Genomic DNA, 27,204 nt, shown 5'->3' with positions numbered 1-27,204 from the left:
AACTTGCATTGGATTTTCTGTGTGTATAATAAAAATACTCTGTGTTGCATAGTCAGAAGACTGAATGATCAGCAGTCATTTACAGGCAGAAAGGACTAGGAACGTTTTTTTTTTCTGTCTCTGAATTTTCACCCAAAAGTCGTGTTTCTGATTCTGATTCTTACCTGATCTAGCATAGATTTTTCACTCATTATATTCACAAATATTGAAACCAGATACCTTCTCAAATGTTCAAATCATTAGATTTCCAAAACTGAGTGAGTTCTGAGATGGCTTATTTCTTTTCCCACTATGAATTTGGTGGGAGATGATGAGGACAAGAAAACTCTTAAGAGGAAGATGGTAGTGTGGCTCTCTTACAAGATTTTGGAGGAACTAAGTCAAACTCCACTTGGAACAAAATAGAGTGGTTTTGAAGGAAGAAACACTCAAACTAGCCAAACCTGTCCTGTATCTTCTAAAGGTGTCTCCCTGCTGTGAAAATTAATAGAGGCTCCATTTGTTGTGTACAGAGAAATTGAGTCCCTGCTTTGTGTAAAGCATCTGTGCAGGCAACGCCATGTTCAGACTAGGTTGCTCTAGTTACTCTATGCTCAGGCAAAAGGATCAAAGTGCAGCAGTACTTTCTTAAATTCAAATGTAATTTTACTCTAATTGCTTAATTGGATTCCATTCTACATTTTTGTTGGTGTTTTTTTGTTTGTCTGGTTTGTGTTTTGTTTTGTTTTTTATTATGACCTATGAATCAAAATCCAGATATTTTGGATGCCTGGTTTTCATTCTTTCATGATGGCTGCTCTGACATTATATACTCTGAAAATATACAGGAGTTCTGTTCAAAGTAAATTCAGGTGTGAGGGTTGGCATATAGAAAAATCCCCCTGCTGGATAAGTTTTAGGTTCATCTAAGGTAATTTTTTCTTTTTTACCTTTTAATTTTAGAGAAACCGCAAGCCAAGCTCTGTAATCCTTGGGGCTACAGGTACTAATGTTGGCCAACTCTTTAAACATTTTTGATTACTGAAAAACATATTTGTCATTACAACCCATTTATTAATTCCCTTTGACTTGCATCACTTTTTTGTAGGTTTTAATTGTGTCCTGCAATCTGCATATCAGTTAACAGCAAAAGCTCTTGGCTGGAAGTGTTCTTTAACTAGGAATTTTAATAAAATGGTTGTTCAAAGAGGGAATGATTCTTTTATCTTGAGTTACTTTCACCTTGAGCAACTTTCTTCTCTTATTCTGCATTTCTCTTCTTTATATCTATTTTCTGGCTTTGAGTTTTATTGGAATTTGTTTTTGTCTGTTTACACTTCACGTGCCTAAGGAATGTGTGGCACTGATTTTTCTTTGCTTGTGTACAGTTTGCCACTTGGTGCTCTTTATGTATGTTGTTTGTGTTATGAAAACCTTATAAATCCAGTGTTTAGAGGCCAGCATTAAGGATAATTTCTTTTTCCTGGAAAATGAATATGGCTTGCCTTCTGAAAAGAGTTTGGTTATGTTTTTGTCTTATCTATGCCTTTCTAGAGAATACAGTACATACTTCATTATCAAATATCTTTGGAGGTTTTGTATAATTATCACCTCAACACAAATGTATGCTATTTTAATGTTTTTCTTAGTATAACTAGACCTTTCTAAACTTATTTTTAGAATGAAGTCCATAGAGAAGTAATACCATTTTTGAAGACTAACAGTATTTGTACAACAGAGACTAATAAATATCAGGTGTTGTATTTTTTTCATCAATGCAACTGCTGTTTATAAAATTTAAATAAACACTTAGCAGTAAAACAACTGAAGATAGTAACAATACTATATCCATGCAAATATTCTCAACTATAAGAAAATTGAAGAGATTATTAAAAAGAAACCTACTGCGGAATTTGATGGGAAGAAGTAATAGAAACATAGAATCATTTAGGTTGAAAAAGATCTCTGAGTTCATTGAGTCCAGATGTTGACCTGATCCTGCCAAATCCACCATGTCCCTAAGCATGACATCTACAAGTCTTTTAAATACCTCCAGAGATGCTGACTCACCCACTTCCCCAGGCAACTTGTGCCAGTGCTTGTGCCCTCTCAGAAAAGAAATTTTTCCTAATATCCAATCTAAACCTCCCTGGTGCAACTTGTGGCCATTTCCTCTTGTCTTATTGCTCGTTACCACTTTGCTGGTCCTGCTGGCCACTCTGGGCCCTGGCTCATGTTCAGCTGCTGCTGACCAGCACCCTCCAGGTCGCTTTCCTCTTGGTCGCTTTCCAGCCACTGTTCCCCCGACCTGTAGCACTGCAGGGGTTGTTGTGACCCAAGGGCAGGACTCAGGACTTGGCCTCATACCATTGCCATCAGCATCAGTCCAGCTTGTCCAAATCCCCTGCAGAACCTTCCTGCCCTCCAACAGGGCAACACTCCTGCCCAGCTTGATGTCGTCTGTGAACTGACTGAGAGTGCAATCGATCACAGAATCATTGAGGTTGGAAAACAGCTCCAAGTTTACTCAGTCCAACCTCTGATTGAACACCGTCATGCCAACTAGAGCCAAGTGCCATGTCCACTTGTTTCTTGAGCACGTTTAGAGTGGTGACTCCACCACCTCCCTGGCCAGTTTGTTCCTGTGTTTAACCACTCTTTCCATGAAGAAATCCTTTCTGGTATCCAACCTGAGCCTCCACTGGTGCAGCTCAAGGCCATGTCCTCATATCCTAATGCCAGTTGTCTGGGAGAAGAGACCAAACCCCACCTGGGTACAGCCTCCTTTCAGGTGGTTGTTCAGAATGTTAAGGTCTCCCCTGAGCCTCCTTTTCTACAGGCTAAACATCCCCAGTTCCCTCAGCTGCTCCTCATCAGACTTGTGCCCTAGACCCTTCCCCAGCTCCATGGCCCTTCTCTGGACATGCTCTAGCACCTCAATGCCTTTCTTGTAGCAAGGGGCTCAGAGCTGGACATAGCACTTGAGGTGTGGCCTCACGACTACAAATCCCCTTATCCAGATCCCTGGTAAATATATTAACTGGACTGGCCCCAGTACTGAGCCCTGGGGAACACCACTGGTGCCAGCTACCATTTGGATCTGACTTCATTCACCACCACAAGTACACAGTTTTTTACACTGTGTACCTGTCCAGGACGTGAGCAGCCAATTTCCCCAAGATAATTTTTTGAATCTTGCACTTCTGCTGTTTCCTTACAAGCATGTGAATATTCTCAGTTCAGTCAGAGAGAAAAAGAGAAAGGCTCAGCCTGGTAGAAGTCTTCCTCATTTTCTCTCTGACTGAACTGAGAATATCCACACAAGCACTTCAACAAACTGTATGAGTGAGTATCAAAGTGATTTGGAATCATGCTTTTGATCTGAGAGATCTTGAGTTTGTTCAGATGCTGGTATATTTTTGCAAGCACGATTAATTATTCATGCAGTAAGGTCAGTTCCAGTGGTTTAATGATGCTGATATGCTTAGTACATTTCCCTCAAACTGTGGACTGGATGCCTCCTGTCTCTACCCACTTAGGTGTGCCACTAGAAGTTATCGTTCTGAATCATCCATTGCCACTCCTGAGCTTGAGAGCCTTTCTCCTGAAACTCACAGTGGAGCTGCTCATGAAAACATGCACAAGCCCTGCTTTCGTTAGGATGATCTAAATGAGGTTAAGCAGTAGGTATTTGCTGATACAGCTCATTTTGACAAAAGCCTTTCAGACTATGTTTATGTGAGCAGACAGATTTAGAAAATATTATTTGGCAAAGGAGCACTGATAAGCTGCAAAGGCTTGAGCTGGTGAATGTGTCCTTTTTCACTAACACAAAGTTTTAAAGCTTTGTCTGTCTGTTTCATCTTCAGTGTAATGCAGTGCTGCTGATGGTGTTGAATTGGTACTGATTAAATTAGTCCTGTAAGAGAAGAAATCAATCAGTACTTCTCTAGCAATTTGTATGGTACTGTTGCTGTTACTTGAAAGTGGTGCAAAACTCCACAGAGTTGTGTAGTTGCTTAAAACAGTGTGTAAACCAAAATTTTAAAGAAGTGCTGAATAACATGATATTCAGTGTTCAGTTAGTAATACCCAGTTTGGGAACACTTATTATATTTTCAAAACTGGATTTAAGTATATAATAAATGTATTTCAGTATACTTTCAGTATATGTATGTAAAATCCATGGCAGATTTGTAGGGTTGAGTTCTGATTTTTTGGGGGGGGATAGTATTTTATACATCACAATTCAGAAATAAACTGATTACTTTAGTGGGGTCGAAGGAATTTATTTTCCCATACAAGGTAATACCTCTAGAATGTTGAAACTAAATCAGTGGAATTTTAGGAACACAATTATTTGTTGGAAAACCAGCATGTGATATTTTGTTCAAAGCTCAAGTTTTAACATCTGCTACTGGATAATGTTAAATAATATACAAAATGCTAAATATACCTTCCTGTTCATTGCTGGGTTATGTTTTATTTGTCTGTGTGCTAATTAAATGTTGAGCACCAAAAATTAAGCAATGAGCTTTAAAATGTCAACAATAGCTTAAAAATATTTTCTATATGATTATGTAATATCTTAGGGTAAGCCTTAATGGTTTGGAAAACAATAAGGAAAAATGCAGACATCGTTGTCAACATGTCATAACTTTTAAAGCATAGTTACAAGTTGGAATTTTAAGGGATTTAGACACTAAAGAGAAGCTGCTAGCATTTAGTGGTGCAGCATCAGCAATTTTTTATATATGCATTGAGTCTCAGTTCAACATTTAAACTGATTTTACAGTAAGTAAAATAAAATGCTTTCCGGTTTAATGAAATAGACTTTTATGCTGCTACGTTAAATCTTTATGACTTGCTTCTGTACATCAGCTGTTATTTGCATTTCTCTTGCAATCACAGTATATATATATAGACCTGCTCAGAATGTGTGCCATTAGTTACTTTAAAATCTCATTAAAATTATCCTGGAGGTGACTTTCAGTTCCTGAGGTTTGGAATATGTTATTAGAGTTTTTGAGGAAAGACAGTTTGAAAGAGCCAAGTACTGGGAAGCAGCAGGCCATGCAGAATAAAATAATTCCGTTTGAGGCAAAGATTTGCATTTATTAGCACTTTCTTTAAGTTTGGCCTTTTAATTTGAAACTAAAATTTAGTGTTGAATGATGAACACTTACACTTGAAAGTGAAAGTTTCATGGAACCAGATGTTGCTTTTAGTTTTGTTTTTTAGGAAACCATAAAGAAATTATATTAAAAATAATTAAAACATGTTTAGCAGCTGCCTGAACCATATTTTTGGGATGCTGATGTTGAATATGACTATTTTGGGGATTGATGTGCTTTGAAAATAGGTGGTGTCAAACCAGAGCCTCCAGGATCATTGGAAAATGCCACCTGCATGAACATGTGTGTATATAAGTTTGTGGTAGGCTTCTGTTCCATACTTGTGACCTGAATAGCTGGATCAGGTTCTACACAGGGATTGAAGAAGAGGGAATAAAGTGAAAAACAAGTTAGGAAATGTAACAAAAGTTCAGGAAAAATACTGAGAAATCTCCGAAGCTGAGATGTGCTGTACTTCTTTAAGAAGGATCAGAGGCAGAGCTTGGGCACATGACCTCAAGCAACTCAATGCAAATGAGGGAGCATATCCTCAGGTTCTTGGCACAAAGGGTTCCTCGCTGTTCGAAGCATGCTATCAGCTAAACCAGTTCTGGATGCAGTGCAAGCTTTGGCAGCAGAAGAAATGCTTGGGTACTCTCTGAAGATTGAACGTGATGAGGTAAGATATGGCTTAAAAAGAGTTGAAAGTGAAGATTCCAAGCTGAGTCAGTCATGTCGATTGTGATAGTATTACATAATGTAATTTTTTTTTCAAGGTTATGAAAAGGAAAATAAGTGTGTGTACATTATCGTGTTTCTCCTAGCTGATGCTGATAAAATGTATTATACCAGTGTGATGAAAATATTAAATTATTGAAGATACAAGTTTTAACACTGTATAAAATCTATTTTGCTCTGTTTGCATGTTTTTCCCCTTTCTAGGCTAATCAGAAAGTCAAACTCAGTTTATAAGGTGCTGATCTTGTTCTGAAAGTAAAAGTGTAAATATTTTTCCTGCATATAACTTTATGAATAATGGAAAATGTTTCTTTGTGTTTCAATTCTGTATATGCAAGATGTTGCTAATTACGAAGGGCTTGACTGTCTGCTTACGGGATTTGTTCTGGAGAGAAAACTTTGAAGAAGTATTTAATGCAAAACAAAGCCATTTATTTAACAAAAGCCTTGCTTACATGAAACTGCATGTTCTGAACAGACTATTGATTAAATTTATATCATTTTATGGTGTGGCTGTGCTTACTTTGAAATCTACAAGCCTCACATTACTTTCCTAGGTTTTCCTGATGTAGAAATACATCCTTTATATGCACATAGAAATTAGGGTTGTTGATACTTTTCCTACTGTAATGCTTGTGGGAAAACTTGAAAAAAGCTTTGTCTCCTCATGTGGAGTATCAGCCACGTACATGCTTAGAATAATTTTTTGTGGTCTGATTTCTTAAGTGGGAAAAGAGTTAAACTGAATCACAGATGAACATCAGATGTGATCCCCGAGAGCCGTGGTTTAGAGTAATGAGAATTTTTCTCTTTGAGGCAAAAATCAGTTTTCAATCTGTGTTTTAAATCTAAAATTACATTTTTCTACATCCCTCCAGGCAGATCTCTTTATCCTGATATGTGCTTTTCATGGTTTAACTTTTCTGTCTTCTGAGAAAAAGTTTAAGTTTGACCAAGAAAGCTCTACTTCTACACAGTATTAGAATAACTTATCTTCCTAAAGACTATACTGGCAAAAAAACCTTTTTTCAAATATCTTTCCTTTTTTTCTTCTGTAGAAACTTGCTTTTTTGAGAACTGGTGACTTTTCCTTTTGGGAGTTGTTCATAGCTTGAAATGCAAAAAATTCCAAGATGATAAAAGATAGGAATAACAGATAAAAAATAGTGTTCAAACCTCCCCTTTTTACTCTCTCTTTTTTTTTGTTAATGCATATATACACTTTTAAAAGCTAAAAAGCTTTTAGCTGTCCTTTTTGATAGAATTTTATAGAATCTTATTATAAATCTTACTGACTAGAAACAACCAGGTTTTTTTTTCTTATACTGAGTTATTTTCTTAAAAGTACATGGATTTTTGCTGAAGATCTAAGACAAGTGTTAAGATGTCAGTTTTTAATTCGAAATGATAAGTAATCTGGAGTCGAACAATTTAGAGAATTAACAAATAGAGATATAGCTCTGAGTTTATTTCTCTTGCTATGTGAATAAATTCATAAATATCTGTTTATATACTGGGATGTTATCTTGATGTTAAAATCCAATTTGTTGAACAGTATTATTTCTGTGTTTATCTGAAGTCTTCCTCATTCTGCATAAATGTCACAGAATTGACCATCAAAATGTTTCTCATGGTCCAGAACTTGCCAAAATGTTGAATATATGATGCAGACTGTGTCAAGCTCTTAGCTGTAGTATTCTGAGTTTACATGTATAACTGTTTATGATTTTGTTGCATTTACTAGGTTTGCTGGGATGGGTAATCTTCTTAAGGTCCTTACCAGGGAAATTGAAAACTATCCACATTTTTTCCTGGATTTTGAAAGTAAGTTCAAACAATTACAAGACAATGAGAAAATCTTTTCCTTGACTTAGCAGCAAACTGAGGAAAACTTTTAAAATCTGATTGCTTACAGTGTGTATTTTCCAGCACAACCAATCTGTCCAAGTCCTTGTCTCTAAAATAATTTGTTCACTCAGGACTCCTTTTCTCTTCCTTTTCTATTTTTCAGGAACCAAATGGGAAATCTTTTAAAAGTTCTCACTTGCACAGAGCTTGATCAGGGGCCAAATTTTTTCCTTGACTTTGAAAGTGAGCAAAGCTTCTTGCCTGGCTTGCCTTCTTTGCTTATTATTTCCTAATAAACTGCATGTGCTTATGCATCATAAAGCAATTCAAAAGGGATTTGCAAACAAATCAAATTACACTTCAGTAAAATATTACTTTCTGATATTTATAAAACCATACAAAATTACTTCATTCTGAGCAGAGAAAAGGGCAGAGAAGTAGATATGCAAGTAAAACCCTATCTTGAATTAAATTCAAACATTTATGAGCTATTGTTAAACTTACATATGAATTAACTCAACCTCATCTTTCTTTAACAAATCAGGCTTAAAAAAAATTATTCTTCCTTGAATGGAAATACATGTTGGAAATAAAAAGCTAAAAAAAAAAAAAAAAGTAGTGGACATGGAACTATTTTTGCTTGGTCCAGTGATGATTTAGCTGGGTTTCTAGTTTCTAAAAAGTAGTGGAATGGTCAAAGTGTATGCTTGATTGCATCTCTCTAAATTGCATGGTTATCAGTTGCAGAACAGTGTTTCCTATTACAGTTTTCTTGTCACATCTATATTTGATCCAAAGCTGTTTTCACTTTTGCTGAATACAGTTTCCCTGCATCTACTTCTAGACACTGTCACCAAATCCTTTAATACTGTTTTAATCTGTCTTCACTACATACATGAAATGTGTTTTATTTGAAGCACTAACAGTGTGTGACGTTTTCTCTCTTAATACTTAAAAAAACCCAAAAGCCAACCAAAAAGTTTTGAGAAAATCTAGTGGTTTTAAAGTACTTTCCTTTTGTAGCATGGTTTCAAAGAGCATTTCAGATGATTAGACACATATTTTGTCATCTTGAAATAATTTTGTTCTTTAATCATTTATTTCTGAATTATTTTCTGAAAGAAGTAACTGACATGAGTGTGTATGTCTGTGTACATTCAGAAGCACTGCTTCAAAAAGTAATTTAAATACATATTTAGATCTGATGAAATTGCTCAAACATGCGTTCTTAGATGAGAGCTAGAATGTATGACTGGAACTGTGCACATACCTTAATTTTCTCATCTAGAGCTTAATTACCTCATTATGAAAAATCAGTTTTAAAATATGAAAAAAGGTTAATTGGTTAGTTTGGGTTTAGGAGGAGCCATGTATCTTATCCATTCTTCTCTGTCTATATAATTTGAAAACTGTGCTGTCATCCCAGGATGTCAAACCTCTATCCAAACCACCACTTAATTTTTTTCTACCAAACTTTCGAGGGCCTTGGCAGTGCTCTGTGGCTTTGCCAAGCTATTGTGAAAGCTTTCAGCTGCTCTGAGCTTACAGGTTTAATCAGCCCCATTGTGTCCTTGTTGGCAAGAAAGTGTTCCTGACCCAGGCTGCAGGCTTGGCAGGAAACAGGTGCTCTGGCAGTGGGGAGCCTTGGTAGAGGTGGTGGTGAGAGGGGGAAATACCGAATTTGTTGCCTTGGCGGTGAAGGTTGTTTTTCTTTCCAAAAGCACGTGGCCAGGAACTGAATTAAGTACCCTCTCCCATAGGAGGTGCCAGTGGTTAGGGCACACTAGTCAGGCACAGCTACCTGGAGAGGAACAAAACTGTCATCTCCAAATTTCAGAGAATTTCGTGCTAGTAAGTGAAAGTTTAAAAGTTTTTCTCTCGAAATACAGTCCCCGAGGTTTTTAGTGGCACCAAATCTGTATTGGCTCAAAGGGATGTGACTAAAAATTTTAAAGGACTATGGTTTTGTGCTTTGGTCTCCTGTAATTGGCCATCATACAGTGGAAAAGGACACTCTGAGTGAGTGGACATGGGTCAGAGTCTGGTGTGGTCAGGGTGTGTGGCCTGAGCTGTCAGTTTGAGCTCATGGGTGAACATGGTCACTACAGATTGCCATTCAGAGGGTGACAGGTGTGCTGAGCTGATGTGTTTACTGTATTCGTTATTTGCATCAGAATCTTGCTTTTTAGTTTCTATGGGCTTTTTCATTAGCTGGCTACAAAAAAAAAAAAAGAAAAAAGTTTGACATCATGTCTTTTCCCCTACTTTTATGCAGGTGTCCACATTGTCAGTTGCAATTCTTTTTGACACCTAACATTATTCTTCAATTCAAACTGGAAACTCAGTTTTGTAGCTCCATGGTCATACTTGAAAAAACTTGAATCCAGCATTAATTTCAGTTAATGCTGTATGGCAAAAGCAGTTCTGTTTTCTCCCCAGTACTCATTTTAGAGTTGGGCAGTTATGCTGGGTCTGTGTGAAAAATAACATTCTCCATGCAGGTGGAAGGGCCTTTTCTTTAAAGGGGTATTGCAGACTTAATGCATTCAGCCAGATTACTCTTTTTTAAGGTCTACTGAAAGGTTTAAATTAAAAAAAATTAATTTCATCCTTACTAGAAAATCCACCATTTTGCTGTTTTACACTTGGATCTTGATGGGAGTATTTTTAATCAAGCTGCTACCTCTTGGTTTGATTATATATCATTCACTTTACCCTAATTCCTTCTTAGCACTCAGCTTGAAAATAATGTTAGGAAAAGTGAGTGCCTGGCAAGTCTTGAGAGTGGCAAGTCTTGAGAATCTGTGGATTTCAGGATTTCACATGAAATTGTCTTGAAATGGATGTGTCAGTTTTGTCAGTTCAAGAACTGTTCGGTACTTTAAATGTTGACCTTATTTAAATTAGTTGCAGATAAATTAATTCTGGGTACTTGAGCTCTATCTGTACCATCTTAAAATTGCTCTTTTTTGCAGAAAATCTATTGTCAAATCACTGCTGCCTTTTTCAGGCAAAATAAACAAATAATTCCACATGAATTCTTAGAAATAATTTGAAAGAGGCAACAGTCCAATCCTCTCCTTAAATACTTTCTAAAAGACGTTTCTCACCTTAATGTGAGCAGGTTCCTTTTTTTTTTTTATGTTAGCTAGGTGGATTTCACTTGATCCTAGTTAAATATCTCTCATCCCCTCCAAGAATCTTATTTTCGAGGATTCCCCCACATCCCCAGACAGATTCATGAAATTTTCAGTTATTATTCATGCGCGATTAAAAGGGTCTATTATTAGAACGTGTCTGGCAGCAGAGCAACTGCCCACTTTTCACATAATAGGCCATTAATTAATACCCTTGTTGCACAGGCAGCAAGGCTGGGGATATAATTTGCACCCAGCCTGTGGGAGTTGCACTCAGTTCCCAAGCTGTGGAGTGCCCTGAGCCAGAAACTGCAGCTCAGTCAGAGAGGTGCTGTGTGTCCATTCCCTGTCCACCACAGAGCTGAAGCTGGGCACTGATCTCCCTGGCACAGCATCCTGCTTGGAGCCAGTATTAACAATTTTGTGAGCTTTGCTTTATTCTAGCTAGTTCAGAAAGAACAAAATTAAAAAATTCGGTGTAGCCCGGATAGGGTGTTGTTTCTATCCAGTACTGGGGATTCATTAATGTATGGAGTGTAGCAGATTCTGGTACCCTCTAAAGTGCATTACTCACTGTAATTATAATGCCCTTGGTCATTTCTGAGCTTTTCTTTTAATTTTGTCCCAGATTGGCATGGAAAAAAATCATTGTCATGGTGACAAATCTGAAATAGGATTTTAGCATTGTGCAGTTAAATATGCGTACTGCTCTCTACCTTGCTGGCTGAGGTTATTTGCCATGTTCAGCAATGGGTATGACAAGAAAAGCTGAAAGCAGAACCCATGAAAGCTCTTGTTTAATTCACTTTCTTCTGCTATGCTGTGAAGGCCAGAAGGGCATGGTATTTTTATGATTCTACATTCACTGAAATGGAAGAACTGATCAGCCTCAGTGGGAATCTACTTAAGCACCTAAGGGTAGAATAAAGTTCTCAGCTTTTGGTCTGCATTTCAGATTCAGAAAGGGTGTGTGAGTTGGAAGTGCTTCTTGTAGTCCTGTTCTTAGTACTCTTCATAGTACTGTTCTTTCTTCATTAAAATTAATTTCTGAGGTGTTTTTGCACTTCATTTGGTATTGGTAAAGGCATCACATCCTTTCTATATTTAATCTTATCCTATGAATACTAATGTTTTACCTACCTAGAAGTTTCTATGTTTGTTTCTAATGCACATTTGGTGAAGGATGAGGTAGATACCTTACACTGTTAGGAGGATTTTGTGAAACAAATGACAAGTATTTTGCTAAGAAAATAATGATGACCCCATTTTCATGCCCCACCATTCACCTGAAATTCTTAATGCATTCACAAATGAGCTGTAGTGGGTCCAGGTTTGCTCTTGTTCTTTGTGAAGTCTGAAGTTCTATCCAAAACATGGCATAGGTCATGTGTAAATGTGAAAGAGAGCATGTGTTTATGGAATGGATGAATTACCATGGTCCAGTTATTTCTGATGGAGCCAGTGGAAGTGTATTTCTTTCCAAAGCTAAAATATTCAGATTTTCCTGGTAGAATCTGCATATGGAAGATCCAAGCCTCATCTGACTTCTTGCATTAATTTGATACAGGATTCATGTAGTTGTTTGGGTTAGGGTTCACATTAGAAACATTTGTCCAAAGGGAAGTGAAAGGATTCTCTATTTTGTCTTACTAAAGACAGAATACTCTGATTGCTAATCATGAGCATTCTAAAAACTCAGCCTTGAAATGCAATGAGTCTGGCCATTATGGTAACATGTTACTGAGAGGGCTTGCATTCACCATGGGTTGGCCAGTGGTTTCATTTATAAATGGGCTCTGGTTCCTGAAGCATGTCCTGGTTCTCTGGTGGTGTGGGGATAAGAGGTGAGCACAGCCAGCCAGTGATTCCACACCATGGTTCAGGACTGGCATTTAATTCAGAGCAGAGAAACAAGCTTTGGTTTCGTTGAAATAGCAAGCCAGTTCTAAAAGTCAAAATTTGTCGTGAAGAAGTCTTGATTCCTTTTAGTTATTGCTGCTATTATTGTTGTTGTTGACAGTAGGATGAAATTGTTTTCAAAGTGACCCATTTCAGTCATTTTAGCTGACCATTTTGGCAGGATCTTCTTGTAAAATCCCTTTTGAAAGATGACCATGGTCTTATCAGAACATCTGCATAACTTCTATTTCATAAATAAATGCATGTTTTTTTTAAAAAAAAGAAGCCTGAATCATCCCCCCTATCTTTCTTTTTAAGCTAAACGCTTCCAACATAAATATAAACCACTTCTGCAAGTGCAAGCTAAGCCTGTTGCTCTGGAGCCTTTGCAGCCCTCTTCCTCTCCCTTCCCTTTCTTTCCCTCTTCCACACACCTACCTGCCTCTTGCTCCTACTCTGTCTCCGGGTGCTGGGATACTACAGAAAGCTCAATGAGTTTCAAATATTCCTCCTTCCTCCAGCTTCCAAAAGATGAATTGGGAACTTTTGAAAAATACTTACAATAAAGGGTGTTACTAAAGGCCTTTTTGAAGTCCCAAAGTGCTGAGCAGTCTATAGCATTTAGCACTAGTACTTCTAAAGCAAATAAATTGTAAAAATTAACATAGAAGTACCTTGTTAACCAACAAGGTTAAACAAGATGCTTCAGACCTGCACATGCAAATTTTACATTCATGAACTGCACTAACAAGTTATTTATTCTCTTTTGTGTTAGTATTCACTGAAATGTTATTTTCATTGTCTTAACTAATAAAATAGAGATACTGATTTTTATGTGACTCCCACCTTCCCCTGCTCTGTTGTTGTATGGTATGCAACTGTTTCTCAGGATCACTGCTTTTCTCGTTAATGTCAGAAGAGTTTTCTGTTTTGCTTGTTTATCACAAGATGGCAAACCCTTTACGATGTGTACCTGAGATTTCTTGCAGCTTGAGGAAAGAACCAGCCTGGAACACTGTAAATTTAAAGTGATTGATGGGTCAGTTCAACAGCCATGTCCCAGATGGGATTTTCCTGTGGAGAGTTTTTCCCTTCAGTGCTCCTTTCCCTCCCTTTTTGAAGGATAGTGGAATTTTTTAGTTACATGAAATATTTTGGCTATAAAACCCAACTAAGTAAGCCCAGTGTGTATTTATTTTCACTTTTCAAATAAGAGAAAGGAAAACTTCCAGAACAAAAGGAAAGTCCAATCAGTATTATGTGTCCAGTCTCATGGAACTCATGGTGTCATAGGAATATGGGAAGTGTTTTAAGTATGAGTTGCTTTGAAGCTACAGACATGTAAATCTCGTTTACATTTGTCTCCTGTTTGTGCAAGGTCCATAGGTAACTTCATACATTTAAACAAATTACCCTAACCTGAAACAACGTGGAGAGAATGCTTGTTTTCCATATACTCCAGTGTGAACCAGTTTATTTGTTTCTAATGGGGACTGGGTAGATTAATCCCATATATGGGTAGAAAATTCTATCAGTTTTCTTAAAGAGATTGAGACAACTAAATAGAATAAGTGTTTTTAATATTTCTTGTCTATTAATGTAGAGATGAATACAGTAGCTCATCCTAATTGATGAGTTTTGAACTGAAGTTACCTCACTGCTTTTAATTGGAACAAATAGTCTTTAAGTTCTAAGATTCAACTTCAAGGTAGTTTTTTCTTTCATAAAAATTAACATTCTATCTTTACAAGCTAATACAAATCCAAGGGAAGAAATAGTCATGTCTCCGCAGAGATGTCATTGTTCCTTCATATATAGACTGCAATCCCATATGTAGGTCATCCAGTCTTTGGTCAGTGCCTGTCACCTTTATGTTTTAAAGGAAAAGAAGACAGAAGGTCTCTACCTTGTCAAATGTGTCAGTGTTCTGGGGATAACATCACTCCCTGGTGTCACACTGCTGTGTAAATCCCATAGGAGGAGATTTGAATAGGAAAATTGATCTACTTTCAAATGTCATTTCTCTCAACAGTAAAGGTCTACAGGTCACTCACACCCTGAAAACTGATTAACTGGCAGAGCTGGATTCATTTTAGTGGCAGGAATGATCCCTGACATACATAAGAAACAATTTATTTTAATAGTACTGTATCTGTTTTACAAAAGGAGAAATTAATTACCCTGGTTAAGGAAGCCTGGAGGAAAGTTAAAGTGGAGCAATATCCCACTGTTCCATCCATTGAAAGGCCTGATTTTATCCCCAAGCTGCAAGAAAAGTGAGCAATTCTTTGTAATTGAGCCATGGAGCTCGTGAAAGAGAGGGACTGATGCATTATCCTATTTTCTAATAACATTGCTTTATGATACTGCTGCTCTTTAAAATGTTGCATTATGAGAAGAGGCATTACAAGCCAGAGCATACAAAAACTACTGTTTTTCCTTCCTTGCTATAAAAAGCAGAAGCTTCGATGTTAGCAGAATGGCAGTATAATTGTATATTTGGAAAAATACTACTTCAGAGTGGAGTTACACATACTCAAGCTGGATATGGTATTGTTAAGTAGAACTGAATAATCTTGCCATTTGTACTGCAACTTCCTTTTGACTTTGTGCATTTTGCTTTTCTCTTTCTTAGATGCACAGCCCACGGATGGAGAAAGGGAGGTCTGGAACCAGATCAGTGCAGTTTTACAGGACTCAGAAAGCATGCTTGCAGACCTTCAGGCTTACAAAGGAGCTGGACAAGAAATTAGAGATGTATGTTTGTTAATGACAGTTCTTTGGAAGCAAAATCAGGCAAAACTCAATGTGTTCCTTGCTTCTGGTCTCTATCCAAGCACATTCTATGAACTCAAGTGAAAATCTCAAAATGTATTTATGAAATACATATTAGATTATGCATAACATTCAGTATAAAGCTCTAGCTTGAAATCATTACATGATGGCTGTTAGAACTTCTTTCATGTTTTCTGTTAGTAATTAGTTACTATTTTTCACTTTAAGAAACACCATTTCATATACCTTGTTTCATGTATCTCATGGCAGAAGTCAAATTTGAGGACATGGAAGAAGTAATACTCAAGTGTCAGAAATACATGATACAGATAGTTGTTCTATTCTGTAAGCGGAATAATGAACCTCAGTAAATTACAACTTCACATCCACTTTAGAGGCATCTTATTCTCTGAAACCAGTCCTGAAGTACACTTCTGAACTGTAACTTAGAAGTTTTCTCAGGTGATCAGATTTGTAGATACTCTTAGTGTGAGGTGTTGCTTACTTAAAAACCTCAACATGTTGGAGTTTTCAAAAGCATTAAAACCTGAAAAAAGGCTACTTTTGCAACCAGTAGTCAAACAAAAAGTTTTACCTGATGCTTTTACAATAGTTTTGCTCCCAAAAGAATATGCTAGAACATATTTCATATGTCAGTGGTTCACTGTAATGAATGATTTTAAAACAGTATGTTACAAGTGTAGAGGGAAAGTGGAAAACATGGTATTTTTTTGAATCCTATGCAATGTAATTTCCCAGAATTCTTCTGTGTTTTACAATACTTTTTAAAATAATACAGGAAAATTCCAAACCACCTCTTTCTTGTTATTTATTTATCACAGGTCTTTACAGTAATATTTTCGTTTCAGGCAATACAAAATCCCAATGATATTCAGCTGCAAGAAAAAGCATGGAATTCAGTCTGTCCCCTGGTTGTAAGGCTAAAGCGCTTTTATGAGTTTTCACTCAGATTAGGTGAGCCCTGTTTTAGTATTTCTGTTTTAAAGGCTTTTTTATATATAATGAAAGAGGAAGTTTTGTCTTTCCACAAACTTTTAAAGAGCTTTAGAGTTAATATTATTTCTGTTTGATATCAATGGACATTTAACTGCAATTGCATTTATCAAGCTGTCTCTTTAATCTTAATTTCATCGTTTGTTAGCTTGTCTATATTACCTAAATAGCATACAGGCAAAAAACATGATAAAACTACAAAGTTTTTCTCTAATTCCTGCCACGTTTCTGCACTTCTCTGGTCCATGTTGGACTAATGCAATTTATTTTCTGTAATTTGGATCCCCTGGAGCTTTAAAAGGCATGTAAGCCAGTAGTATTTTGAGATTTTTTAAACGCAGTGATAATGGGGAAAGTGTATCAATAAACTCTCTCACAGGTGAAAATCCAAAGTTGGATGTGTTGTACACTAACTTTACATCCCAACAAACACAAAAGGTGATGTAATTACTCTTTGAATTAGGACTCTGGATGCAAATAGATGTATGAAGTGAGAGGGCTTCTAGTGCAAGGGGTTTCTTCTACAACATGCTCTATGTCTTCCACTTCTGAGTTATACTAGTAATTACAGGCACAGAAGCTGATTTATATTGCTATCAGTGCCTAAGAGTACACTTTTAGTAACAGAGATGCCAGAATAATCTCTATACTGAGCTGATGGCTAATTGAGGAAGATGAAAGTGTTGAATATCTGAATGCAAGAAAACTGCCTCCTCTAGAATTTTTGATAAGGATCCCAGATAAAGGGTGACAAAAATGGAAAAGAATTCAATGATACAAAATGGAGAGAAAATGGCAGAGCCTGAAGAGGCAGGTGTCTTTAATTAATGCTTCTCACTTCAGAATAGTAAGAAAAAGCATGTTTAGGGCTCAGCATGTTTGGAGGGTTTCTTTCCTTCAAATGCAGTATTTTTAGATATGTAGTTAAAACTTTGTGTGGACTGACTACAATTTGTGCTTTTGATTTTTATTCAGAGAAAGCTCTGCAGAGTTTACTGGAATCCTTGACATGCCCTCCCTACACTCCAACTCAGCACCTGGAACGGGAACAGGCTCTAGCGAAAGAGTTTGCAGAAATCTTACATTTTACTCTTCGTTTTGATGAACTTAAGGTTAATAAAATCTTTCAATACATGTTGATTGTTGCTGTGTATTTTGAACTAAAACTGATTATTTCCTGTTTTTCTTCCTGGAAGATGAGAAACCCAGCAATTCAGAACGACTTCAGTTACTACAGGCGGACAATAAGTCGCAACAGAATAAACAACATGCATGTAAGTAAATAAACTCTGATGTGCTGCATGCAGTGAGGTATTTATTTATCAGGATGCATTTATGCCATTTTTGGTAAAGTTTTTGCTTTTGATTTAGTAGCTGTCATGTTCTCTCATACTGAGAGTTAATCAGCAGTTGGGATGAAGTGATTAGAGAGGACTGTTCAAGCAACAATCTGCTTTCTGACATGAGCATGTACTGCATCTTTTTCTTGCTGCTGGCAAGATTTTAAAGAGCTTTACTATTTTTTCTTCTGTTTTCATCAGCTAGACATTGAGAATGAAGTGAACAATGAAATGGCCAATAGGATGTCCCTGTTCTATGCAGAGGCCACACCAATGCTGAAAACCCTCAGTAATGCAACGACACATTTTGTATCTGAGGTACGTAAAGGGGAAGAAAGGTCTAACATAGACATTCTTGATTTTAATTTTACAAGATAGTTTACTGAACACTGCCTTTTTCTTACCCTTTCAGAACAAAACGTTACCAATTGAAAATACAACAGACTGTCTAAGTACTATGGCCAGTGTATGTAAAGTCATGTTGGAAACACCGTAAGTTTTATCTTAAATCTTGGGGGGTTTGTAGACAGTACTTATATTTTAATTAGCCACCTGGGATAACACCTTTTTTTCCCAAGTGAATTCCTGTGTCTTTGCCTTAAGTTGTTACTTCTTTTATATAAAAAGTATGACCTGGTGTTAGAAAGCCTTGCCTCCTGTTCTAACCACCTTATGATATCTTTCACGAGTCAATGTTCTGTGGAGGAGAGCTTACATGGTCAGCCTGCGTTTCAACAAAAGGTTAAAATACGAGTGTAATAATCTTATGCACTCGCAGGCTTCAGTGTCTTTGTCTTGTCTAACCATGGCCAAAGGCTGACTGCTGCCTCCTGCTTGCCCATGCTGCTCAATTACTAGCACACAGAGGGCAAGATTTTGGCTCTTCCAGGTGGTACTTTAGCAAATACACAAGGGTTATTTCAAGGATCATTTAAGTAGATCTTTTTTTGGATGAAGCTATCTCATTCTAGATATGAAAAAAATCATCTGTATGAATTTTCATTCATATAAATGTATTCAGCTGTACAATTGTGTTTATATCTGCTAATGTAGATAATAACAGCCAGTAGGGTTCTTTATTATTATTTTGCTATGCATTTAGTGGAGTATATTTTAGGTTAGATGTCTCTTTGACTGGAAAACACATGTAAGATACAGTCAAGGTAGTCTTTCTGCCTATGAGTCATTTGTTCATGGAGCCATGTAAAGGGTAGAATTACTGAGGTTTGTATTTGTTCATGAAAATTCTGGAGAAGTGTCTGTAGGGGTGGGACTCATCTCACAATCCTGAGACAAGTAGTAATTGAAAAGTAGCTTTACAAGTCAGCTCATTTTTTGGAAAAGCACTGAAAAAAGTTGTGAGTCATCTAGATTATCTGATATTTAATTCTAATTGTGGGATAATCAAGCATTTTCACATCAAAATTTCTGTAACCTTTAAGTCTGTTCATGTTACAATACTGTGGAAGAATAAAAGTTGAAGTTAATTTAGACTGAGAGGTAGTACAATACACAGAGGGGGAGAGAGAGACAGAGAGAGAGAGAGTGTACAATGACTGTTACAATCCACCTTGGTGAAGCCCTGAACTTCCCAGCTGCTGAACTTAGATCCCACTGAACTATTCCAAAGTAGGAATTCAAGCAAAAACAGTAGCTTTCCTTGGAGGTCCCAGCATGTGGTGTTTCTGAGATTAAACTGAAGTGTTTCAGATCAGTCTCCATCAAATTTCATTAAGTTTCCTATGAAGCCATCATCACATACATTTTGAGGATCTCAACTCTGCATGGGTATGACAAGAGGTTTACATCTGTGTGCCCTCTAACCATTCCTGTAAATTGGCACAGGCTTACAGAATTCACAGATATTCAAATACTTACTAATATGCATCTGCAACCTTAAAATATACTTTTGGTTCAGATTTCATGCACTCCCAGTCTAGTTTTTAAAATTGTCTAGTAAAAGGTCTAGAATGTTTATTTCTTTTGTTCTGTTTTCCAGAGAGTACAGAAGTAGATTCACCAGTGAAGAGACCCTTATGTTCTGCATGCGAGTAATGGTGGGAGTTATAATTCTGTACGATCACGTTCATCCTGTGGGAGCTTTCTCAAAGACATCAAAGATTGATGTAAGAGAAGCGTTTCTTTAATACTCCGTAGGTTTGAGAGTACTAGTCTGCAACTCTTTTTCAGCACAAGGCTTGGTATAAATAATTTTAATTGCTTTTGAATGGCAATTTAGAATTTGTCTTCATCTGTGCTCTTTAATACGTCAGGTTTTTTTGAAAATAAAATAAGGACCAGCCTTTTTATTTTCTTCCAGACACAGATAATAATTTTTCTTAGTTATCTCTGCTTTTTTACCAACTGTATAGTTAGGCTAAAATAATTTTATATTACACCTAGCCTGGAATATGTTCTGTGGTCATAATTTTTTTAAAACCATGTAATGTGTCAATGCTGAAATGCTCATCTTTGGCAGTAGTTCTCTTGTAAATAAGTAGATGTTCAATGTTATCTCTGCTTTGTCTGAGATCTGAAGTAACAGAACTGAAATGTTACTGCTGTAATGTTGATAATGACCCTTTAGTTTTTATCTTTGGCGTGGCCAGTCACAGAGAAATCAATCTTATTTTTCCATTTGATAAATTGCAAGCACACATGAAAAGAGTACTCTTGTCTTTCCTACATGCTTTTACAAACCTAAATCTCACACAAAACTTCTTTCAGCAGCAATAAGCTGTTAATAATGAAAAAAGATAAAAAGTCTTTCTCTTTACAAGAGAGACTTGTTCAAAAGAGAAGGAAAAAAACATATATTATTGCCCTCCATGACACTGGGTCTTCCTTAGCATTTTGCATCTGTGGATAGCAGAATTTTGCCATGTCTCCTCTTTGACTGTCTACAGAGAGAAGGATTTGTCATAGAGGTGAATAGATTTGCTCAAGGTCATGAAGCAGATAGAGCCTGGGACTTGAATGCAGATTTCTTGAATGCTGGTTCAGTCTCTTGCCTACAGAGGCAGCACAAATGAAATTCTGATAGGACCAAATGTACATTGTGTGTACTTTGTTTCTCACATTTATCCTAAAGCCCTGTAATCTAACAGGTGTAAATGGGAGGCAGGAGATGTACAACTCAGTTTTAAAAAACAAGTACATGGTCTCAAATCTTGATCTGCGTAATTAACTGAGTGATTTTTTTGTAATTCAAAAAAATCTCCTAATGTTTCAGATGATGAGTTTGTTTTGCTGTGGTAAACAATTATTTTCTCCAAACTATTCACTTCAGCCATTCAAGCTATTTCAAGGGAATTTCAGGGACAGTGGAATATATTACCATTTCCTCACTCTTTCAAGACTGGAGGCTGTATTTTAAGCTATTAATGACAGTCTCCTAGCTCAGGCATCTGTCTTGGTTTGAAAGACAGGCGTCAGCCAAGGAAGGAGGGAACCTCCCTTAGAATGGAAATTATGACCCCCTGCCTCTGAATTATTATTACTTTGAAATTAAGTGCAAGGCAAAGATATGGTAAATGTAATACCAGTTCTTTACTAGTATGTATGTGTATAACAAGGCAGACAAAGCCCAGGAAGCCAATAAACAGTGTGCGCCTGCTCCCCAAGCGCTTTCCCCTCTCGTGCAGTTCCGGGCACGGCCGGCAGGGGCGCTGCTGGCACCCAGCGGGCGGGGCAGGTGCGGGGGTTCCCCCGCGGCTGCAGGGGGCGCTGTGGCGCGAGCTCAGTGAGCACGTGGTAATGGCGGCTCGGCCGAGATGGGCGGGGATGGAAAAAAGGTGTTCTCTACAAATGCCCAGCAGGATCCTCGGGAGCAGCGAGCTGGAACGGCAGGAAGGAGCCAAAATCCCGGGGTGGTGGAGGAGTTGTATCAGAAACTCTGCAGCTATAGCTGGAACCGCGGGGCGTCCCGACAGGCAGGGGGTGCAAGGCTACAGTGCAGCCGAAAAACCGGAGCCGTGGAAGAGGAGCGGAGGGGCTGGGCAGCCGCAGCCCGGCTCCGAGCAGGGCAGGAGGGAGGCAGGCTGGGGCTCCTGGGGTTTGCCCTGAGGCACCCCAGCAGATGGCGAAGGGTCCTTTGATCACTGAGGTGAGGTGCTCACAATAAAGTCCCAGTGCAACCGCCGCTCTTAGGAGCGGAGCTCTGCTCCCGGTAGATGAAAGGCAGCAGGAGATGGAACCCTGCAATGGTGAGGAATTCTCCCCACAGCGACTGCAGCCTCTCTCCCCTCTGAATTCCGAGAGCACATAAGAGCTGGGGGCTGCACCCAGCCCCTTTTTCCCAGCCCAGTTCTCGTGGTGTCTCTGCCCTTCCCAGAGAAACCCCCAGGTAAAAGGAGAGAGCCAGCTGCTTTCCTCCCCTGAGCTGTGGCAACTTCTTTTGTCTCTCTTGAGTAGCCGGTCGTTATTGTCTCCTAGCAACACATAGGGGAGAAAAATTGCCCGAGAGAAAGAAACAAAAGGAAGAATCCTAAGCCCCAGCTTAGGGATTATCCTACTTGTTTTAGGTATTCTAACAGAAATGAAAAATAATTGTTTGAATTTTTATTCCCTTTGACTTGGTCTGGTCTGATCAGATCTGCTGGGGCATGTAAACCTGTACTGAGTGATGTGCACATAGACTTGAGCTTCTCTAATTAAGGAAGAATAACCATGTCACTTCAAAATACATGGTGCTAGCCTGAGAATCTTATCTGATCTGTTATTTGCAAAGATAGTTACACTTTCCAGGTAGAAATGAGCCAGCTGAGCAGTGAGCAGTGTTTGTTGGGCAGCTCCCTGTCGAGGATGCTGAGCTACATTTTCGGACTAATTTTTGCTGGCACATAAATGGACCCTGACTTAAAATTGTTTCATCATCTGCTTCCTTAATGAAGCAGAGGTGCTTTTCAGCTGCAAAGAAAATTCTAACATGTAGATTTAGCACTCCAGTGTGACTTGGAAAATTAAAGGATTCAAATCTTGACTCAGTTGTGTCTTTATCTGTCATTTTGAATAAGATGGAATTAATCTAGGCTAATTGCTGAATATCTAGGTTCAATGTCTTCATAGCAGTGGGAAGAAATAAGTACTATGGGGGAAGATACCTTCTGAATAGGTTAGAAGAATCCCTTGTTTCTCTCTATTGACTAGCTAGGGAATCTGTAGAATGAGTCAAATGAGTTCTACTCCAGCTTTCCCTGCTTCATTTCCCTTTTTGTAAATATGGAGAGAGTTTCAGCCTGTTCTTTACAGTCTCCACAAAGATGTTCGTTCAATGTGGTGTTAAAATCAACACCATGGACTTAGGTTAAATTTTTAGCCACTAGTTATGAAATAAATCATAAGTTGTCACTGGTTAGATTTACAACTAAAAACTGAATATTAAAAATTACTTTCTTGGATGCAAACATAAAAATAAAAGTCAAAGTTGAAACATCTCTTTTTAGAGTTGTTAACAGCCATGATACAGAACTCCCAAAATCTCTTTTTTTCAGCTTATTTTAATTTTTGTATTTTTTACTTGGAATTGAAGAAACAGTGTGCAAGTTAAAATATGGACACTTAATACATAATTTACTCTCTACAAACACTTACTAAAGTAGATGTTTTCTCCAAAGTTAAGTTTTTAATTTTGAGATAATTTTTAGTAAGTTGTAATGCTTTTACTGTGTCACATAAAGTAGCATTAACACTCTGTAAGAAAAGAAACCTGTCTGTATATGGTGAAATTTTTCCTTGTTTTCAGCTAGTGCAATTCATATATTATTGTTCAATAGTGGCATGCTTCTGTTCCCAGATGAAGGGATGCATAAAAGTTTTAAAGGAACAACCACCTGACTCTGTGGAAGGACTTCTGAATGCTCTCAGGTATGTGGTATTCAGCCTTAGAAAATTCCTCTTTGTTTTTCTCCCAATCTCTTTATATTTAAGATTCTTCACTTTAGAAGATTGATTTAATAAGATTATCCGCTCAAGTTTGCCTTTATCACCTGGGGTTTTTAATACTAATTTCTTCCCATTAAATTTCACTTGAATAAACAATAACTGTTAATACTGTAAACAGTATATACTAGCTAATATTTGCTATATGAAATACCCCAGTATCTAGAACATTTTAGAAATGAAGTGTCGGATTTCTAGTTCTCAAACTCTACGTACTTCTCCCTTTCCATCTCAGTAAGACTTTTTTTTTTTTAATCTTGCAAAATTATACAGCTTCAAGAAAACAGCATCCTAAATCCCAATCCTGTTTATGATGCTGTCTTGGGAAGGAAGACACACAGGGGTCTGATGCTTCTCTGAAGCTGAGAATGTTGTTAGTTGTCAAACACAAGTTTTTCAGACCTATTTTGAGTTCTCTAGCTGTTGAATGCTTGGATAGATCGAGAACTGCACTTCCACATTTGCTTATCATGTCTTTTGAATTAAAGTTGGAGTGGAGTTAAATCTACAGGTATCAAGTGTGTTTCAAGCTCATGTTATAATCAGTCTCCCTATTAGCATAAACAATGGAGAATGCTTGGGTTTAAATGGAAAAAAATCACACTAAAGTTTTTCAGTCCTCTCAGAATATTTAAGAAAACAGCCTGAAGTCATAGATTATGCCAAAATTCAGTCTAGATTCCTAAGTGATTTTAGTATTTACCATATTTCTTATGTCTTTTCATGATTTTGCTTCTTTTGAGGCTGTTAACTAGAAAAAATGAGAGATAATTTTGACCCAAGATTATGACAATATCATAGGCAGATAACAAACAGGATTTAGCCACAGTTCTCCACCTTTTAGCAGGGAATAATTTATTGCATAGGGTATTTAGAAGATAAAGAGCACCAGATTCTTGCCAGTTAAATTCCAGTGATCAGTAGATGAACATGTAAATTCCTCCTTTGTGTAACTGAACTGTGCTGATTTCAAAAACATGCTCAAGTGTTCAGACTTTTTCCTATCTCTGTTCATTTTATAAATTATTGTTTTAACTTGTAATTTCTAGGTTCACTACAAAACACCTGAATGATGAATCTACTTCAAAACAAATTCGAGCTATGCTGCAGTAGTGTCCACAGACAAGTAGATGTTTGTATTGATCACAGATGTGTATGTTTACATAATTTAATACAGTTTGATGTTAATACTTGTGTGTATTTACATAACCATTTTCTTCACATTGCTAAAATACATGAATCTATTCATAACCTAACTGACTTTATATAGTGCAACCTAAGTTTTTATTCTAGCCTATATCTTTGACTTTTAAAATACTTTTTTACTTAGATACTTCAGTTAAGACAGTTTATCTGTGCATTTTAATCCTTAAACACCTTCTCTATCAGAGAAGTAGTAGTGAAGACAAAACGGAAATCAAACTGAAATGTCAAAGGTACCACAGAAAAGGAACTTTAAAGAAGAAGCAAGTTAATATAAGAGAAAGCAAAATTAATTTGGTATGTTTTGAAGAACGCGTGCACAGTTTTTTGGTCAGTTTTAGGATCTTGTCAAACTAGTATGAATAGGAGAATACCTGAATGTTCATCACTCATAAAATGCATTGTCTTTCCTGTAATAAGTGGACATCCACCTAATTTTATGGATTATGTGCTGTCTGGCATCCAAAAATTTATTTCAAACAGTAATTTTACCTTTTAATTAAGTATAACCCCTACCTTTCAACAACTGAGGAAATTAATATCCTTTTCCAGATGCAATATAAATAAATAGGAAATATGCTTAAAGATCATTGATAGATTTTGAAAACTCTGTATAATTTTATTAGATTTAGAAAGGAAAGGGAAAATACTAATGCCTTGACTTAACTGGAAACGGTTTGTCAGTGTAAATATATCACAGTGAACATTAACTACCAGACAGCTCTAGCCAGTAATTTTTTGGCTGATCTAAACTAGTACACTCTGCTATAGCAAACTTCCCTGGTGTCAAACCAGCTGCATCAGACTAGGGATGGTTTAAAATGAAGAGCTGATCTCTTCTTAGGAATTCCATTAAATTTCTGGTAGTGTTATTCATTAGATGAGTCAGAGTCAACACAGAAATATTTATCAGCTGACTGCTCTTCACTGGCTTTTGAGATGTGATTGATACTTCAAGAATTTAAGTTCCTTGCTGAGTTGTTTGTTCTTCCTTTCTGGTAAATTTTCCAGTTAATGGAATAGAAATACTTTGCCAAAAGTAGCAAAGTGCTCATGCTCTGTTACGTGTGTCTACTGGGTGGTCTGCAGTTGCTGTACATATTCTTGCAGAGGTCACATTCTGAAAATGTGTTTGATTTTGTGTACTTTGCTTGCATGTATGTATGGAAACTCCAGTACTTGTGCACAGATTCAGATTTGTATTTGCTTATCCGCATATAGATAATCAGGGTTTGTGTGCTTTCACTGGAATTTTCATGCACATCTCTTCTAAAAACATTACCTTAAGACTTTGAAGATGCATTTGGTCTGCTGGAACTTGGCTGCACTGTGACAAACTGTGTCATTGAACTCAGTCCTTAAACAGTATTAATGTCACAAGTTCTCTGGAGTAGGGATTAACTTGAGAGCTTATTTCTGAGTATAGCAACCCCTGTGAGGTTTCTCAGACCTGATGAGAACCCACAGGTGCCAGTGTCATGCATGTCCTGATACTGGACAGCACCACATCTCCAGCATTCATGTCACACCCCTGCAGGTGCAGCAGCCGGTTGCTATGTTGTTGGGGAGGGAGTTAGAACTCACTCACATTAGATCTTTTTCTGAAAGCAATGACCAGACTTTTTTTCACAGTAGTAAATCCGCTGTTTACAGGCTCCATTTTTAATGGGGGGGACATTTAAAAATGTATGTTAGAGAAAATCCTGCTGTGTTCATAGTCACTTCCAGTTAGGTAAATTAGGTGGATGACAGGCCATTTTGTTGAGCTTTGGTAACTGAAGTTAATATATGCTTACCTGCAATTTTTTTGTCCAACAATGAAGTCTTATCTTTAAATACCCCAGAGAAGAGCTATTTGTCACTTGTATAATAAAAATGTAAACCTTAAAGCATTCTGTGAGTTGTCATGTGCTGTTTGTGAAGTCACGGGATTTCTTGGCCTGCTTTGATGTTTTTGTACAGAAGTTTGTTTGAAATAATAAAAAATTTGGTACAGTAAGCTTTGGGACTCCCTATGTTTAGTGACAACATAAACAGGTTGAGAAATACCTCATTTAAAGTTTTGGATCATATAGTAGGTTCACTTCTATGTGTCCTAAAAGCACTTGTTTCACTTGTGTGCTACAGCAGTATAACTTCACATCACTTAAAAAATCTTGTGTTTTTCTGACATATATTAGTACTTGTTTGTCATCATGGCCAAGGGGAATTGTTGAT

The 27,204-nt window shown here is 37.3% G+C and overlaps 1 protein-coding gene across 6 annotated transcripts in view; it reads left to right on the top strand.

The window, feature by feature from the left end:
* Nucleotides 1–26,986, top strand: part of CYRIA (CYFIP related Rac1 interactor A) — a 55,722-nt gene extending 28,736 nt beyond the window's left edge. The window contains exons 1-11 of one of the 6 annotated variants that reach the window (XM_053938808.1): nucleotides 5,534–5,772; nucleotides 7,576–7,655; nucleotides 15,351–15,472; nucleotides 16,360–16,465; nucleotides 17,480–17,616; nucleotides 17,701–17,778; nucleotides 18,046–18,162; nucleotides 18,257–18,336; nucleotides 19,844–19,970; nucleotides 23,639–23,709; nucleotides 24,834–26,986. In XM_053938808.1, the coding sequence (XP_053794783.1) occupies nucleotides 5,768–5,772; nucleotides 7,576–7,655; nucleotides 15,351–15,472; nucleotides 16,360–16,465; nucleotides 17,480–17,616; nucleotides 17,701–17,778; nucleotides 18,046–18,162; nucleotides 18,257–18,336; nucleotides 19,844–19,970; nucleotides 23,639–23,709; nucleotides 24,834–24,897 (987 nt within the window). In that variant the 5' untranslated portion in view covers nucleotides 5,534–5,767 and the 3' untranslated portion in view covers nucleotides 24,898–26,986. Of the gene's footprint in view, nucleotides 1–5,528; nucleotides 5,773–7,575; nucleotides 7,656–7,842; nucleotides 7,923–15,350; nucleotides 15,473–16,359; nucleotides 16,466–17,479; nucleotides 17,617–17,700; nucleotides 17,779–18,045; nucleotides 18,163–18,256; nucleotides 18,337–19,843; nucleotides 19,971–23,618; nucleotides 23,710–24,833 lie in introns of those variants that run through there. The other 5 variants (XM_053938810.1, XM_053938809.1, XM_053938812.1 and 2 more) reach the window with 5 other exon arrangements.
* Nucleotides 26,987–27,204: the final 218 nt, after the last annotated feature.

This window comes from Vidua chalybeata, chromosome 3 (genome assembly GCF_026979565.1).
Source record: "Vidua chalybeata isolate OUT-0048 chromosome 3, bVidCha1 merged haplotype, whole genome shotgun sequence".
In the NCBI taxonomy this organism is placed as follows: domain Eukaryota; kingdom Metazoa; phylum Chordata; class Aves; order Passeriformes; family Viduidae; genus Vidua; species Vidua chalybeata.
The sequence above is the reverse complement of the archived record's forward strand: the minus strand, read 5'-3'. Positions and strand labels throughout refer to the sequence as shown.